The sequence below is a fragment of the Lycorma delicatula genome, chromosome 1 (assembly GCF_047948215.1).
Source record: "Lycorma delicatula isolate Av1 chromosome 1, ASM4794821v1, whole genome shotgun sequence".
Taxonomy (NCBI): domain Eukaryota; kingdom Metazoa; phylum Arthropoda; class Insecta; order Hemiptera; family Fulgoridae; genus Lycorma; species Lycorma delicatula.
The window spans coordinates 33,608,207-33,628,245 of NC_134455.1; the positions used below are offsets into that span (position 1 = coordinate 33,608,207).

Sequence of the window (20,039 nt, forward strand, 5' to 3'; positions counted from 1 at the left end):
CACTTCAAATATTATTGTTGTTAAAACAATTAAGTTAACCATATTAAGTTCAAATTTGCACTATGACAAACTTTCTAACTGAAAAGCGAAATTTGAACATTTAAAAATCTTTGCCATATCAAGGTCTACAACAAACTAAAAATGTGAGTAAATAGATATACCGACCTTATAGGCAAAAAGGAATTACATCTTTTAAAATTATGTAGTGGTTCAGAAACTATAACCATAGCTGTAAGATGTACCTGTGGTTTGAGACCATTTCAAAAGCTTGATATTTTCAAAAAAATTAGTTTATTTTGTTGTATTAGTTGTTACATTAATATTTTAATCCTCACTGAATGTGTTAATAATTTCAAACATCCTGTCTATTTATTATAGAATATAAGATATCAGAGTAACATTTTCTTTTTTGTGTTGCATTAAATTAAAATATAATTGCTAGCTACATATTTTTAAGGCCACTCTGGATTCAACTTATGCAATACTCTTCAGAAATAATTTCAAAATCACTAGTTTTAAATTGAGAAAGTTAAAAATGGTTTCAAATTGTGATAAAAACTAACATGAGAAAATTAATTTTTTTTAAAAATGTGCCTGCTTATCAGAATTCAAACTTGGGTTTTAAACTAAATTATCAAGTACGGTCCTAGATGATTTATAATTTACATTACAATTTGTTGATTATAAAATAAATTGTTGCCATAGACAAAATAGATAGACAAATTAAGAAATTATTATTTTAAAATGTGCTATTAAAAACAAATATTTAAAAAAATATTTTTTATTAAAAATTCGTAGTCAAATGATTTTGATTGAATTCTCTCTTCTTGCTCTATTTATATCCTAGCTTTTATGTATTCATTAATACATATTTTTTTTAAGTGAAGTTAAATTCTTTATTTAAGAAAAATATTTCAGTATTGAATTAGTTTGTTACTGTTGTTTAATATACTGTCATCATTGTCGAAGCTCATTAAAAGCACAACTAGTTCTTGAGGTTTTCTCTAATTTTGTTTTTTAGTATTATAAATTTATTACTAATGAATTTTTTACAACATTTGTTTTTTTTTCAGGTAAACCCATGCAAGCACCCTATTATCATATTAAAAGGTATACAATTTGAAGAACTTAAGAAACTGTTACAGTTTATTTATAGAGGAGAAGTTAATGTAAATCAAAAAGATTTACCAGAATTTCTAAAGACTGCAGAACTTCTACAAGTGAAAGGCTTGGTTGTTAATGATTCAGAAAAGGTACTAATGGTTGTTGTGTACATTCCCTCATTATTATTTAAAAACAAATAGATATCTACTAAATAAATAATTGTAGATTCTAGGATCTTTTCTGTTACATTCATTACTTTATACTTGGATACTTGATGTAATTTTGAAAGCTATAACATTTACTTTTTTATTACAAGAGACCAGAGGCCCTGATTACAATGACTCCCAAATTTCTTACTTAAGTTATTACTAAGTTATTAAGTTATTACTTAAGTTTCTTATTAAGTTAATTGTCCTTAATGGTAGGAATGTATTTTAAAAGGAAAAATTTAGTGTATCCCATTTTTTAATTTTTGTTAATTAAAAGAAAACTAGGACTTTGGGAAAATGGGAGTACATAGTTTGTTATAATATTGAGATTTTACTTGGAAGTAGAAACTGAGTTTTTTGAAAATTGAATAGGTTTGGGTACAAAAAATCTCTCTCTTAAACCATTTGATTGTACACATGCCTCTGAAGGTAGAGTACGTTTTGAAAAATAATGCAATATTACAATAGTTAAATATTTAACGAGATCCAGAAATCTAATATAACTGATTGGGGAGAGAAAGGAGCCTAAACTGTATGACATTATTAAATTATTTTACTATCCAGATCATTAAAAAAAAATAAATTAGTGTAGAATGTTGTAATACTTTAATTTCCATAATTGGACTCTAACCCCTTAGATACCTTGCCAACTTGGTACCTGGAATGGATGGGGATGTAAAGAAATACCAAAACTCTACAATAACTTTGAGTTTTGTACTGGTCCCTTGGAAGCAAAACACTTAAAGAAAAGGGTTTAAATATTCAATATTTTAGTTTTTGTTATCATAGCTAATGAATCTGAAGGACAAGATGTCAAAAACTTTGTAACTAAATTAAATTTTTTTGAAGTTAACATATAATTTGATTAAGAACATTTCAAATATCACAATATTTCAATTTTTGCATTTTCCCCTTGTTGTAGTAGAGTTCCAATGGGGTTATTGGAGTTAATTTCCTTTCCAAATCTGGTGATGATTTCCTTTCTACAGAGTGGCGCACAAAATGATCAACATTTGGTTTTGTTAAAAAATATTTATTTGAATTGCAATACAGAAAAGTAAAATACAGTGTTTTACTATATACCTGGAGATAATGTTCTACTTACCACATGTTCAGTATGACCACCATCATGTGTCTAGCAACTTCTTCAACACTAACTCCTATGTTGTTAATAACTCAACAACACATATCCTCGGTTATCTTGTTGCACGCCTCAATGAACAGCACTTGCAGTTCCATCACTGTACAAGAATGTGTATGAAAAATTTTTTGCTTTAGAAATTCCTAAAGAAAATAATCACACAAATTCATATCAGAACTGTTTGGGGGCTAGTTCCTGTCCACACGCAAAATGATTTGGAAATGACATTTGGGTTAAAAGTTTCATGCAGAAAGTCTAAAACAACATTAGCTGTGTGTGGTCTGGCTTCATCGTGCATGAACCACTCGTTTTCTAATTGAAATCCTTTTGCAAGAACTGAAGAACAAAATTATTATGGAGTATGTTTAGATAACATTCACTGTTCATGACTTGAGATAGCGGCCCATGCTGTAATTCTTGGAGTATGATGCACATTTTCTTGAAGCATATGTAGATTTTCAGAAGCCCAAAAATGCACATTTTATTTATTAACAACCCTGTCAAGTCAACAACAATATCAAGTGATAGTGTTCCTCATCTAAAAATCAAACATTGTTTAACAATGTTTGTTTCATAGCCCATTCAGTGAATGCCATTCTTTGATGTTTGTTGTCAACCATTAATTTAGGCAACACTGTTATCTTGTAGGATACAAATGCAAATTAGTTTTTAAAATTCACTGCACAGATTGCCTCGAAATCCCATGTTATGCTGCTGCTTTTCTTGTTGATTTGGTTGGGCTCCTCAGCAACTCTGCTCTATCAGCTTCGACATTCTGTAGAGAACAAACATTGGCAGGCCAATTCGCGCCTACTGTCAAATACTGAACCATCAATATTAAATTTTTTGTAACGTCTATGTATTGTTTCAAATGACGGCGACCATAGAGTTTAAAAATGTGCATGAAACCCCTCGTTCTGAGTGATTACTGTAGCATGGGAATTAATTTGAACATAGAAAATCTTTTTTTATGTTGTGGTTACATTGTTTGATCCCACCTATCCTTTAAGTTGTCTGTGTAATTTAAGGTAATTGTTCTTTGGTTTTTAAACAATTTTAATGTTATAAGTAGTGTTTTGTGAAAGTTTATTTCATTTTTTATTACAAAATCATATTTTGTATTTTTTGTTTCGTATCTTGAATATATAATAATGCACAAATTCCAACAAGGTCTCCCAAGATTGTTTCTGTTTCTTAACATACCAGTATGACACAACAACAAATAGCTTCTAAGTGTGATTTTGGACTTGGAAAAGTGAATGATATTTTAAAGAATATAAAATAAACTGATTACTTTTCACATCAAAGGAATGGAAAATGTACCCCAAAAAAAAAGCAATACTCCAACACAGAATTGCTAATTAGTGAGAAAAAGTAAACTTGATTCATAATTATCTACTGTGGACTTAAATTGAGAATTAGCAGTGAGTGGAACAGATTTACATGTGACAACTTTTAGACTCTGCTTCTTGCAGGTGGACAGAAATCTTATTGGCCAGGTAAAAAACAGCTTTTAATACCAGTAGTATGCAAAAAACGTTGGTATTAATGTAATAGGCTATCTACCTCTACAGTTAGTTAATTAGTTCTTAGATGGTCTCACTGAAATGCTATATTGTAATAAAAATAAATAAAATTATATATTATAACAATTAATTAAATAATATTATACATATAATGTAATTTATATATGCAGGGAAAGCAACTTAAAACCGAGCCCATAATGAAACCACTACCCAACACTATGAAAGACTCTCACACAACTAGCATGACTAGTGGATGTGTATGTTACTACTGATTGTTGCTGCCATTTGTCAAGTGGTTACGGTGTCAGTCCAGTATATGTTTTGTCGCAGTGCTGTACTGTAAGTGCAGTTGTGTTTGTGTAAAATTCCTTATTCAGTCCATTAGAGGATAGCTATAGTTGAGGCCTATATTCGTTCTGGATCGTTTGAAGAATCACGTCAAGTAAGTATTTGTTGAAAAATTTCCAAATGTCTGTATCCCAGCGAAGAGTAGCATACACAATTTAGTTAAAATGTTGTACAACAGGTTCAGTTTCAAATGTAAAAGAAAATAGGCAACCTTCCGTTAGGACTCCACAGGCCATTGCTGACATTGAAAGAATTACTGCCAGTCCAAAAGATGTCATTTTTTAAAAATTCTCTACGCAATTAACTAATAATGAAAAAGAATACAATTTCTTCCAACAAGATGAATCAACATGTCACGCATCAAACATTTCACTGAATTGTGTTCATGCGGCTTTCACAAATGAACAAGCTGTCAGCAGAGGATGGTGACCTCCGTGTTCCCCAGAGTTATCTACTTGCAATTTTTTCGTTTGGGGCTGCTTAAAGGAGAGTTTATGCATCTAATCCAAATAATATTGATGAACTGAAGGTAAACATTCAATGAGAAATCAATGCAATTGACAACAATGTTTTGCGTCAGACAACACTCTTAATATGATTAGTCGAGCACAAAAGTGTCTTGATACTCAGAGTGGTCATTTTGAACATCTTTTATAACAATAAGGTAAATAAATGCAACATTTAAATTTATGTTTTTCTTATGTAATATATCTGTAACATTCATAAAATTTCATTCCAACATAACGTACGATGTTGCAGCAGTTACATTATGGGTTCAGTTTTACGTTGCTCACTCTGTATAATCTAACCAAACTTAGCCTACACGCGCTAGTCTAGGTTAGTGAGCAATGCGAGCGTTGGTTAAGTTTGATTAGATTATATTTATAATTTTATTTTTTTATTGCAATATAGCGTTTCAGTAGTACCATCTAAGAACTAACTAACTAACTGCAGCGGTAGATCACCTACTACATTAATACCAAAACGTTTCTTGTGGGCCAAAGCACATACTGATTGGACCAAAGAAGATTGGAAAAATGTTATGTTTTCTGATGAGTCACATTTTTATGTTCAGGGCAAAGAGTTCCAAACATTAGAAAAGCATTAGTTGAAAATACATTACTGGCTTATATCTAACAAACAGTTAAATATCCCAGAAAAAAATGTTTTGATATTGTTTCACATTTGAAGGCCGTTGTCCAGTACTTGCGGTAGATGGTATGTTGAAAAGTGATGGATATGAGGTTTGATAAAAAATATGCAGAATTGTAGTTTTTCTCAAAAAATCTTTATTTATTTATCAATATTGATCTTGTCACCTTCAAAGTACTCCTTTTCAGATATAATTCATTTGTACCAGCACTTTTTCCAATCTTCAAAGTACCTCTGGAGTACAATATCTGGTATGGCATTTAGCTCCTTCGCGATTCTGTCTTTATCTCTTCAATGTTGGCAAAACATTGTCTTTCGTGGTTCTTTTCAGCTTGAGGATTAGGAAGAAGTCATAGGGGGTCATGTCCAGTGAATATTGAGGTAGAGGCATCGTAATGGTGTTGTTTTTGGCCAAAAATTCACAAACAAACAATGAAGTATGAGCAGGTGCATTATCCTGGTGCAATTGCCATAAATTGTTTTTCCATGAATCCAGGTTGTTTTCTTTGGATTGCTTCATGTAAACTGTGTAGCACTTCCAGGTAGTAATCCTTACTAACTCACTTATAGTGATTCGACGATTGTCTGTAATAATTTTTTTCACTTTTTCAACTTTGTCATCGATTGTTATGTGCAGTGACCTCTAGGGTAGTCATCATTTTCATAGTCTTCACAACCCTCTTGGAAACTTTTATACCACTTGTAAAAGAATCACCAAAAGCAACATTCAACATTTCCAATATGATGCTACAATTTATTCTATTCTTAAAGCAAAATTTAATTCAAATTCTTTGTTCAATTTTTTCCACCAGTTAAAAATCGCTGACCATACCAAAACACATGTCATCTTTTTGACAACCATCTATTAACTAACCATCTAATATGGCTATATACATTAGGACAGGTTTACCAACACAGCAAAAAGAGATTGTGACAACTGGACTTAAACATACTGGAAATTTCACAATTTTTTGACCTCATATATCAAGAGTCTGAAGGAAAGGGTTGAGACACAACTTCAAAACAATTTCCCACAAGGCACAGTGTGTTCCAACAATATTTGCCACCATTCTGCCAAAAAGTGGAAAAATGTTTTGAAGAAAGAAATGTTAAACTGCTCCCTTGACCAGGAAACTCCCCAAACTTAAACCCAATTCAAAATCGTTGGGCAACAGTCAAAAAAGGACTTAAAATTTAATTATTACACAAAAATTCGCTTCATTTAAGGAATAATATCAGTAAGGTTTTACTGATATTAATTTTACTGATAATATCATTAAGGTTTTTCTTTATGATAAAGAAATAAAAAAAAATGTGTAGTACACTTGTTGAATTGATGCCAAATCATTTACGTGAAGTAATTAAAAATGGACACATGTTAATTACTAGCTATTCACAAATTGTACAGGTATGATTTCTTTTCTAAATAATGTTACTTTGTGTTAAATAACATCTATGTTCAGAATAATATGCATGCTAGTGTACATTTAATTATATACAGTTTATGACTACACGCTTATGTTATGTTGTATGTTTAGTAATTTTGTAGAAAATAGTTTTCATAACAATTAACTTATTATCTAGTGAGAGGTTATCCATATCAAATATATATATTATGTAATTCCATAGTAATTGGTAATATACCGACTGTTAGGAAAGTTTGGAAAGAAGGTTCCTGAAACTTCCAAACAAACACTTTGAATGACATCATTTGTATAATTGACTAAGTTACTCAGTAACTTAGTAATCACTCAGTATGTTACAAGTTCTAAACTGGCATTATTTGAAATTTTACAGAAGAAGGGAAACACTGAGTATTTTATTTATGTATTATTAGAAAAGTATGCTTCAAAATAACATTTTTATTTACTAAATAATTTAGTGATTAAAATATTTTCATAAAACTTTTAAATCTTGAAATTTCCTGTTTTCTTATAATTAGATAAATAATATCAGTTGATCTACAGCAGCATTCCATTTAATTTTTTTAAAAATACTAAGTTCTTGAATAAGATGTTGAAATATTTTAGTAATGTTTAAGATCCTCTACAATGGTTTTTCTCATTTTATTTTTCAGATAATTGTTACTTTTTTTTTAATTTGGTTGCTGATATCTGAAAATAAGACTAGTGATCTAAAATGGTTTTCACTATTATCATTTTATCAAATTTTTCTATAAAAATTTATTATCACATGACTATCTTGCAATTTAAAAAAATAAAATTTGATTAAAAAGGATAGGCAGAAAGTAACTTTCTGTAAGGTTTTTTTTTTTTTTTGTAACTGTACACGTCTGGTCTAGGCACATTTGTGTTTGAAACATTAATTATTTTCATTCTTCTTTTTCAACAGTATCTTGAAATTATTATACTGAAAGTAAAATATAACTTTTTACAGTAAATCACTGTTTGTTCTTATTTTGTAATTCAATTCGATAATCCTTTTTCAGGCTAATTTCACTTCTAAAAATGAAGTAACTTCAGCAGAATTGAAACAGGTTTGGTGTGATAATGATGAAGATAATGAACTTCCTGTTTGGCAATCAAAAATTAAGGTTTCTTCATGTTCAGAGTATGTCTCTTGTGGAAAGTTTCCTGAATCTTCTGCCTCAGTTTCAAATAAGTTGTCTGGTCATACAAATACTCCATTACAAGCATTTAAAAATTGTAATGAAATACAAATTGATTCAATAAATGATGCTAGTTCAATTGACTGCGCTGATTCAACTTGTTACTATTCTAATGTAAGTGATGAAGTTAAACCAACTCAGGAAGTTCTTGATATGTTTCAAGCTAATATGGAAACTCATTCATCATTTGCTTTTAAAGGTAAGAGTTAAGACAATAACTAATTTTGCTGTTGTTTTTGGAATGAAATTAAGTTGTTTTTTTTTTAACAATTATATTCTGTAATCCACTTAGTCATTTTTCTATTCCAAACTGAAAATCAAAAAATTAATTCGTAATTTTAATATATCAGTAAACTGTTATAATTTTCTTAATACAATAGTAAAAAACTCAAGGAATCAGTCAGCTCCCATTGTTGGGTAAATTACAACAAAAAATGAAATATAGCTCGTTTGACAAAGTATTGGACTTTATTAACAAGAAAAAATGAAAAATAATTAGTATCGTAAATATAATGATTGGATAAAATTTGCTATTATCTAGCAAATGCTCTTACAGTAATAAAGCTTATTAGAAATATTAGCAAAAAGAAATGAAACTATTACAAAATTCACAACGTATATAAAAAACAAAAAAAAAAACATTAAATCTAAAACAAAATAAACCCTTTGTAAGCAACATTACAAACTTAACATCCCCATTGGTTTTATTTTAGTCAGAAAAATAGCCGTAAAAATCTTAAAGTAGGTAACTGTGGTAATATCTCAATAAATTAAGGGAGAAAATATTTTTCTGTCAAACTTCAAGATAATAGTAACACCATAGTCAACTAAACACAGGTCTCTTCTTAAGAAAACATAACCGTAAATTAAGGTAGAGAATATTTTCTTTTGTCAATACAGAACTGAATTGTCAAATGTGATGCAGCATATGATTCTAAGCTGAAAATTGTATTACTACAATAATTTAATACAACAATGTCTTTAATCTAATCAAACTGGCACACATTTAACACTCTAAACACGGACGTATCACTATTTCTGGAATTTTAAGTTTTAACCGTAACAAATTAATGCAAATACAGTGCTTGTTTAGTTATTTATTTGGTATTATTGGAAGAACCCATTCTTCTTTCATGAAACATAATCTTAACTACGGACAGAGATGTAACAACTCCATATAAAATGGGCACGTGAAAAACAATGATTCCATAAAGCATCTTCAATACAAAAACTAAAAAGAAACAATTAATGTTATTTCCTAGGCTATGGCCTCCGAAATCACCACACTAAACAAGAGAAAGAAAACGAGAACGAGTCGCAGGCAGAACATCCACACACAGTAGAAGTCTGACCTGCACTGCCGAAGGTGGCGTGATGAGAAGAAGGGGAAGCAAACTAGGCCGTAGACAGATGAGTGTGTGTGTGTTGATGACAACCGGTAGTCTGCAAGTGTTAGTGCGGGAAAGAAACAGCATAAACGGGAAGTTTGGGAACGATTAGAGAAACGTGGGGAATTCGGGAACGATAAACATAACAATGATTTTTTTTTATGAACAAGCAGACCATTAAAAGAATTGCGTATGACTAATAAGATAGTTTCTGTATACGAACAAGTTGAGGAATGACATCATCGCAGATTAAGATAATTAGACTTTTAGAAACTTTGACAACAACATTAAAATTGCAGAGAACAAAACAGTTATGACTAATTTGGCTAAATAGGAATTGTTTTTATGAATCATTACGACTACAGCAGACAAAATAGAAAATTATGGTGAACTTGACACTACGAGAAGACCTTGAATTTATTGGATTAAAGCTACTTTACACATTGCCGTAAACACCCATTTTTGACCTTCTTGGTTGCAGTTAAATAATGTCTGAGAAGTTCCTGGGCTATAATTGTGACTAGCAGTAATAATGTAGTGGGGGAAATCCAGATCATGCTTCTACTAGTTATAATATCATTCTGCCAATTGGTATCATGTATATATTGTTTCCGTTAAGTGGTTTTTGATGGTGTTATATAACATTTTTTCAACTACAGATGCATCAAGTTTTCTGTGAATTTCAGAAAATGTACTACTGAAATCCTCATCACATGGGTCATTTGGCTTCAGATGTACTTTCTTTCGGCTTGACATTATGTTTTTATAGCTTGGATATTTCTGAGATAGACAAGATCGTAACTCTTGAATAATTCAGGGGTTAAAGAAAACCAAAGATTCGAGAACATGAATAGGCACCAACAGAATGACAGAAAATGTTAAAAACCTTATAGGTTAATTCAACTTGTCTAACATTCTTCAGTTATGAATTTGACCAGAACGTAAACAAGAAATTTAAACAAGTTTTACATTGGTATGCAATTTTTCCTTAAAATGATCAAAAAAATTGTCATTTTAAAGTATACCTAATCTAAATGAGAATGCTAATGGTGACTTCCAAACCTCACCTCCTTCTGTTCCTTGGTGGAATGGCGATTGCATAAATTTAACCACAAGCTTACAAATGAACATCTAGATTTGTATCGTAAGGCTAGAGCAGTATGTCGTCAGGCATTCTTAGACGCTAGGAGGAAGTCATGGAGGAAATACATGGACACCACCTCACACACTACTCTCACATCTACCATGTGGAAAAAGATCCATCTAATTTGTGAATCACCAAAACAATCTATTCTCAGGCTTATTCATGAAGAACTCCTTTCATCATCTTCTGCAGCGGCAACTACCTTAGCAAATTCTTTCTGCTGGGTGTCTCCCACTCCATCATATAGTAATGAATTTCAGAGTTGCAAGATACAGATGGAAGTAATTCAGTCGATGAATTAAATTCTCCATTCAGATTCAATGAGTTATCACATGCACTTTTAACTCACGTGACACATCCCCTGGACCTGAAAGCATTTGTCTCTGTATGCTACCACACCTTCCTCATTTGGCATTACAATACCTATTGAATGTTTATAATGATTTATTCTCTGCACAAGTTTTCTCACTCGTCTGGTCAGGAGCCATTGCCGTACCAGTACTTAAACCTGGTAAAGACAAAACAAGCCTCTCAAGCTGCCACCCTATCTCTTTGGTATGCGTCTTATTCAAAGTAATGGAGAGAATGGTGAACCACAGGCTTACATGGATCGTACTTGGAGAGACATGGGCTTTTATCTCCAGAACAGTGTGGTTTCTGACCAGGACGATCTTCCATAGACCATTTAGTGTCACTGGAAACAGATATTCAAAACACTTTCCTACTATGCCAGTGCCTTGTTGCTATTTTCTTTTGATATCAGAAAGGCGTTCGACACAGCCTGGTGACATGGTATTCTACACACCCTCAAAGAATGGGGAGTCAAGGGCAATATGCATGCTTGCTTTTATTAGGGGTTTCTTAAATGACCAAATTTTCCATGTTCATGTTGGAGATTCTCTCTCGGGTAGCATCATCTTGGAGATTGGAGTACCGTAAGGAAGTGTATTAAGTGCCATCTTATTTTCTATAAACATCAATAGTGTTACTAAATGTGTGCAGACACCTGTTTCATGTTCATTATTTCTTAATGATTTTGCTACATATGTTGTGTTCCATTCAACAGCCACAGCAGAGAGACTACTACAAACACTATATCTCACCTTGAAGCTTGGCCCAAGATTATTGGCTTTACATTTGCATCGGAGAAAACAAAATGTGTAGTCTTATCTTGCCTCCAGGACTACTTTATTCTGCAAGTCTTTCACAGTGGAGAGCTAATTGCTATCTCTCCTGATGTCAGATTTTTAGGTTTATTTTTTGATAGCGCCTTACGTGGGTCAAACACATAAAAGAATTAAAAATGAAATGTTCCAAACTTTTAGAAAAACTGTGAGTTCTTAGCAATACCAATTGGGGTGCCGATCAGTCATGTATATGCTGCATTTTTACTATTCCTTAGTTCAAATTATGGTTGTGTCACCTATTCTTCAGCACGTAATACTGTGCTTAAATTGGTGGGTGCTGTACATCATGCTTTCCTTCGGCTTACCATAGATGCCTTTAGATCAAGCCCTGTCATAAGCTTACCTGTTGACTGCGGTGAATCATCACTTTGGAATTGATGAGACCAGCTTTTAGCGTCTTATTTTGCTCATCTTAAAGGGCAACCAAACACCCAGCCTTTGATTCAGTCCTTGGGAATCCTAATTTAGGAAAGGTATGAGAATCATCCTCATTGTACTGCATCTCTAGGTGTTTGTACTCAACATCTACTGCACCTTATAAATGTTGACACATCTTCTATTTTTCCAATGCATCCATATCCATATCCTCTGTGGAGAACCAATCTTATAAATTTTATGTTTGACCTTACAAAAAACAATAAAGAATCAACACCACCTCCTGTCTTCTAGCAAACATTCATTATATTCTCTCCAAGACAAGCCCAGATGCAGTAGTATACACAATGGATCAAAACAGAACGATACCAACGGTATCATTCATTTGTTGTCAAGGATAGATCTTATATGTTTGTTCTACTTGGTATTAACCCTAAGTACAGAAATATCCTTATTTGCAGTGACTCGTGTAGTGCTCTCCAAGCCTTAGAAAATTTTTATTCCAGACATCCTATTGTCATAAAAATCTACAACGCAATTGTTGAGTTGAACCATTGCAACATATGAGTTTCTGCTGGATCCCTAGTCATGTGGGAATTCCGGGTACTGAACATGCAGATTCCGCTGCTAAAGGCACATGTTGTCAACCCTCTTTCGCTACTTGGGTAACTACATCTGACTTTATTACCTGTGTAAAACTCACACTTCGCACAAAATGGTAAGATGTTGGATTGCCATAGTAGATAACAAACTTCGACATATCAACGATACTGTGTTACCATGGGATTCCTCCCACAGGATAATTCACGGAGAAATGGTTCTCTGCCGATTGCAGATAGAACATGCGAGAGCTACGCATGGGTTTCTGATGTCAGCAGAAAATGCACCAGTCTGCATATGATGCAACTGCTGCTTGACTGTGTGCCAGTGAAGTCTTAATATTTTACATACTTTTGAATAGTGTTGTTAAATTTTTTTTACTATTATCAATTTCATTTAAAATTTTTATTTTTTCTGTTATCTGAGAAGGAGTCTTTTACTCTCCCCTTGGAGTTTATTAAATATACTTTATTTCTATTTTAGTTTTATATATATATATATATATATATATATATAGCTGTTCTTTTTTAAATATTATTTATTTTTAAGTTTTTTTCTGTGATAGTAGTTGTAATTAATGTTTTAGATTGTTGACTGTGATTTTTTAGTCTGTTGTATGTTTTTGAGTTTGATATTTTTATTTAAGTTCTTATTTTGTTTTAATTTTTGTTACTGTTTTATTAGATTTTATACTTTTGTTTTCTGTGCAATGATAATATAAAAATTTTTTCACCCAAAAAAAAAAGAAAACAATCTCACCTCTTATGATGTTCAATAAAGGTTGGTTAAGTATTCTGAAACATTTATAATATCCAACGGAAATTGCAGGTAACACTCATCAATACATCTCTGAATATAAAAGATCGTTAAGAATGTTTTGGTTATCATTTTTTGCCATATTCACTCAACTTAGTCAGTTGATTTTGCTTCACCTCCCAAATTGAAATTAATATCCAAAGGGAACAGCACTAAAAGAGTTACTGGTATCCTAAGGGAATTTCATACAGTACTTTTGCATTTTGGAAAGCAATTTCCAAGGTTCTTTTGAGTTGCTGAAAAACCATTTGTGTCAGTATACGTTCTCAAGAGGCCTTAAAAAGTAGATACAAAGAATCTAAAGGATATAGTAGCATCTATTTTCTTATCAAATTTTGCTGAAACTAAGGCACATATTTTTATTATAATGGCTTGTAATTTTTAGAGGATGAATGGTGTAAGAAATTTTATATTATTATTTTTTTTTTACCATATCATTGTTTACATTTTATTACTAAATTACTAATGACAGATCTTCTGATTACAACTTTTATTTACATTAATTTCTGATTTTATTTACATTAATGATTTAGATGGAGTTGAAAATAACGTGCAGTGTTCAGAAATAAAAATAGAATCTCCATCTAAGCTTGGAGATTACCTGGATTCAGACAGTGGACGACCAGGTAATTAAGTTATTTATTTATTTGTTAAAGTAGTATGTAGATTTGCATTTCAGCTTAGTTGTCAGTTGTTCGCTGAATTTTATTGAGATTATAAGTAAGATTATTTCATAAAAGCATCTTAATATATCGTTTCCATTATTAATCTTTATATATTTTTTTTTTTACATTTACTGTATTAAACTGAAGAAGAATAGAAGACCACATATATTTTATGCTTATTTGATAAAGTAAATATTACAATAAAATTGAATAATTAAGTGAAAATTAAAATAATTAGTGGAATTATTGATGTAATTGACAGCTAATGCCAAAAAAATCTGCTGCGTTAGCAATTGCATAAGCACTGTTTATAGATACCAAATAACATAAGATAATGCTGTTAATGAGGTATTCCTTTTTTACTTGTGCTTTCATTTTATTAATTTTTTTTATATTTTTAATTGTTTATATATATGTTTAATTTCTTTAACTACAGCTTACATAACAAAGTTAATATTTATAAAGTAATAGGTTAAAAGAGCTACCAGTCAGTGAATCATTGAGTGACAGCTAACAGTCAGTGCTCTTCCTAATGTGGCAAAAAATGGCTGCCATTTTGAAGCAGAAAATTTTAAGAAAAGTTATTGCACAAACATATTCTACTATTGCAAGGAATCCTACTGTGAATGTTCATAAAAATCAGAAAGCACATTTGATCTTGTTCCAGAAACACACAGATGAAGTGTCAGAGAGTAAAGTTAAAACAGGATCTTGCTTTTACTTAGTCAAAAAGAACTCGATTTGAGAGACTGAAGTTTTATTATATGCTGTGTGATTAGTATACTTATTGTATGTTTCATTACTATTCAATTGACCAAAGAAGTTTTCCTTATTTGAGACAAACATTATTGTTACTAAGAAGGTAGATGAAAAGAGGTGTATCTTTAAACTAAAATATTGCTGGCAGTACGTTGCAGTGTTTTTTATGGATTAATTTTGAATTGCAGATTTGGTATGGATTGAAATAGTGTGTATTTCATTGTAGATTGAGGAAATAATGACCTTTGAAGTGAAAATAATTTTAATTATAGTTTTGATTGTATCACTCACTCTTTTTCAGGGTTGTCTACTCCATTTCTTTTTTATTCTTTTTTTTTTACTAAGAATTTTTAAGTCATATAATGTTTTTGGCACTCTGTCTATACTCTCTATAAAGATGGTAATTAATATCATTTCAGTGGTTTTTAAGTTATCTCGTTTACCAGATACTGGCTAATATAAAATTGATACAGGTTCATGCATTCAGTAAATCTTTCTTTTATGTTGCTAGTAAATCTTTAAGGCACAAATAGCAAACCTCCAACAGAAAGTAATAAGCTTGTAGTAGCAACTGTATATAGTAGTAAGTTGATTCCTAATCCACATTCTCCAGTGGGTGGCTTTTTTTCATAACAATTTTTTTTTTTATCACTTAAATCTGCCTTATCTACCTATTACATTAAATAACACAAGTGTGCTAGGATTTTGCTTCATGAAACAACCATACATATGTTGCTAAATCAAATACTCTGATTTCAAAAGTATTTTTACTTTTTTGTTATTATAATAATAATAATAATTGTTCTGCCTAATGGCAGGTTTTCACATGGCTACCCTCCATTCTGCTCAATTCTGTGCCATCCGTTTCATTTTATAGTAACTTCCCTTTTTATATTGTCTATCATTTTCATTCGTTTCCGACTTCTTACTTTCCTACCCATTATAAATCCTTCCAATGCAGTCACCAACAGGCAGTCATGTCTCAGCCAGTGTCCCAACCAACTGCATTTTCTTCTTTTTATTATTTCAATAATTGCCCTCTCTTCTCCTACTCTACAAAGTGCCTCCTCATTCCGAACTCCCTCTATCCAGCTGATCTTTTCCATCCTGCTCCAAACCCACATTTCAAAGGCCTTCAATCTTCTCTCCTGTCCCTTCCTAATAATCCATGTCTCTGCCCCATAAAGGGCACACTCCACATAAAAAATTTCACAAATTTTTTTCCTTAATCGCAGATCTAGTTTGCTACATAGCACTCTCCTCATTTTGCTGAATGCTTCCTTTGCTCTAGCAATTTGTACTTTAACTTCCTGATCACATTTCATATCTTCCTTAATGATGCATCCCAGGTACTTGAAGGATGCCACTTGCTCAACTTTATTTTTCCCAATCCTAATCATTGCCCTTTTGGTTGATTTGCTAATTATGCTTTTTGTCTTCTTTGTATTTATCTTCATCCCAAACTCCTCGCAGGTTTGATTTATTCTTCTCAACATTTCATTCATCATGTACTCACTCTCTGCCGACACTGCCATGTCATCAGCGAACCTAACACACTATCCTCCTTCCTATAATATTTACACCCTTATTACCAGTTAGACTCTTTTCAATTATCGCTTCTAGGTAACAATTGAACAGAGTCGGTGACATGCAACATCCCTGCCGCACCCCTCTCCAAAGTCTGCTTTCTTCTGATAACTCATTCCCAATCTTTATTTTTACCTTCTGTGACAAGTACAGATTTCCTATTAATCTTCTTTCCCTCCAACTGACTCCTTTTTCCTTTAAGATTCTCAGAAATTTATCCCATTCCACCCTGTCAAATACCTTCTCCAGATCTATGAAGACCACATATAAATCTCTTTGCTTTTTAATATATTTTTCTCCAGTCACTCTTATTAACCCTATTGCATCCCTTGTTTCTTTCCCTCTTGTAAACTCAAACTGCTCTTCCCCAATTGATCTCTCTAGTCTTCCATAAAGTCTCCCATTCAACACTCTTAGTAGTACCTTAGCTGCATGCCATATAAGGCTATTGGTCCTATATTCCTCACATTTAATGTATTACTCTTCTTTTTGATTGGGACCATAATAGTAGTCACAAAATCTTTCGGCCAATCACCACTTTCATATATCAAATTACATAGGCTTGTGATATCCCTAATTCCCCTTTCCCCTAAACCCTTCCACAACTCAACAGGAACTTCATCGACTTTACATGCTTTCCTGTTCTTCATTTCCTTTAAGACTTTTTCTACCTCTCCCTCCATAATGTAACAACCTTTCTCCTCCTCACACACTTCTGATTCATCTTCAATTCCTAGGATTTCTGGTCTCTTATCTACTTTGTACAGTCCTTCCGCATTAATGATAATGTTTATCCTATCGATGGTAATATTTACATTATCTTTAATAGCAAATTGCTGCATACTATGCCATAGCACTTTTTAAATAAATAAGCATTGGCCTTATTTATTTAAAAATTTAATTTAGGGTTTACGGTAATCTGTTACAGCTTTTATTTTATTTAGTTCTTTTATTGTTATACTGAAGGCTTTTCCCGAGAACATTGGCTCATTCATATTCTACTCTAGTTTGTTTGCCACAGACACAGTAAGTGACAGAAATCCAACTTTTTTTTAGGAAGAATTAAACTTTCTCTTTCTAAAAATAATGCTACCTACCCATTTACCTTCAAAATATTATTTAATATAAACTTAAGATTGTTAAGTATGCAATCTTAACCCCCAAAATTCAAACTTTATTATTAAAAATAGCTGTCTTACAAATAACATTACGGATATTGAAGAAATTTGTCAAAGTAGCCTTTGCTGTGAGTACATTGTTGTAAAATTTCCATCGTTGTCCAAGGCAATAGTAAAATGAAGGAATTTTTGTCATCTCATAAATTTACTAGCTCACTAAGGCTGCTTCGTTCAGAAACATCATGAATAACCTAGAATACCTACTTTGAAACTCATTTAAGGAACTCATCAAGAAGTTTCTGGTCATGTAAAAGCAATTCATTTGACCAGACTGTAAAAATCATGGTCAGAAATTTACAGGAATTCTAATGTTACATGTCTTTGAAATTATTTATATTGTATTCTCATCTTGACTGTTTCGTAAAATACTTAAAACTTAAGTGAAGAACAGGAACATAAATTCCATCAGGAAATAAAAAATATGGAGGATAGGTTCTAGAGTTGATAGTATATCTCCATGATTTTTTATTATTGTATGAAAAGAGATAACATCTTCTTCAGGACCACAAACCAAAATCCACTGAACATTCATTTAAATAAAGTAGTGAAGAGAAAAATTTGCTTAAGGTAAGTTTAAAAAGTTGTAAGCCTATAAGATATACTTTAATCTTTGGTGTCTATATTACTGAGATTTCTCCTGTTTTCAACATTTCATATATTCTGTTGAGAGTATAGCACAGAATCAAGATTAGAAACCAAATATATTAATTTCCATTTTATATATCAACACTTGTGTGATAAGGTTGACAAATAAGTATTTTTTTTTTTTTTTTGTCTTAAGTCATTTGACTGGTTTGATGCAGCTCTCCAAGATTCCCTATCTAGTGCTAGTCGTTTCATTTCAGTATACCCTCTACATCCTACATCCCCAACAATTTGTTTTACATGACAAATAAGTATATTTGAATTTAGTATATTAAAGTTAGGTTTAGATATCTCTTTATTTCTTGAACTTTAAACAGTAGAGAACAATTAATTTCTCAGGCCTATATAATAATATACTTTTTCAAAAAAATATCAATAAATAGTGCCTCATGATAGTGCATCAATATATAGTCAGGACAATGTGTCAGAGTAGTCTTATACTCTTATAAATGTCAGATTACTCTTATAGATTATGGAATAAGGTAGGTGTCATCCTATTTTATTTTATTAATTCTGTACTTGGGTTGATCAGATTAATATAATATATGCAAGAGTGCTTTTGCGAGTAACTCGCATCATCAGTTGCTCTGTAGTTTTTCAAATCTTTCGTTGTAAATTACACATTAAAATTAAATTTGTACGCTGCAAATTGCACATTTAAATTAAATTAAATCAAAACAGAAAAAACTAATTTTTTTTTATATTCAAAATTTTAAATTGTAAGTTAAAATTAAAATTAAAAATTGCATGTATATAAAATATGAAATCATTAATAAAAAAATTAAATTAAAAGTCAAAAATTAATAATAAAAATAAAATAGAAATCCATCTAGACTAGCTAGCCAAAGTTATGTGACTGTACAGCGTTGAAATAATATGAATTATCAATGTCTAAAGAAGTGCTGCTATCTACAGTAGCTTTTATGATTGTGTTATTCTCATATTCTGTATGTAGGTTAATCAAATTAAATTTACTTTTATATTTATAAATGTAACGTATAAATGTAGAGCAATTGTCAGGAACACTTTCCAAATCAACCCAAGAGTTACCTTCTGAAACAGTGTTTTCACGCATTCATAGATGGCTTAGAGGCACAGGAAGCTTAAAACCTGAAAAATGTGATAAATTAGTATGACCGTGTTCAATATGTACACCCAAATTCAAAAAGGGTGTTAGATAAAACATCTAACCATCCGGAAAAAAGTACTAGAGGGCTGGCCTTGGAGTTCAGTGTTAGTAAGTAATGCAACAATTTGGAAGGTTTTCCATTAGCATCAACTCCACGTCTATCATTATCAGCAACTACAAGCTGTTTTACCTCGAGATTATATTTACTGTGTTTACCTATGCCAGTTGTTTATCTGAAAATATACTAATCTGTATTTTTTGAATGATATTTTCTTTACTAATGAAGCCAAATTTACAAGATTGACCATTCCTAATACCCACAACAAATACATGTAGTCAATTGAAAATCCTCATGCCATTTAAGAGAACCGTCACCAATATCAGTTTTCTATAAACATATAAGGGATATTCTGGCTGATCATTTATTTATCTGTTGTATACCTGAAACACTCGATGG

At 31.5% G+C, this 20,039-nt stretch overlaps 1 protein-coding gene across 10 annotated transcripts in view; it reads left to right on the plus strand.

Moving 5' to 3' along the window:
- Window positions 1-20,039, plus strand: part of LOC142317317 (uncharacterized) — a 69,220-nt gene that overhangs the window by 27,102 nt on the left and 22,079 nt on the right. For all 10 annotated transcript variants that reach the window (XR_012754710.1, XM_075353800.1, XM_075353816.1 and 7 more), the window contains exons 3-5: window positions 1,074-1,253; window positions 7,930-8,308; window positions 14,153-14,245. Coding sequence is in view for 9 of the 10 variants with exons in the window: in XM_075353800.1 (XP_075209915.1) it covers window positions 1,074-1,253; window positions 7,930-8,308; window positions 14,153-14,245 (652 nt within the window). In the remaining variant the exon portion in view is untranslated. The remainder of the gene's footprint in view (window positions 1-1,073; window positions 1,254-7,929; window positions 8,309-14,152; window positions 14,246-20,039) is intronic.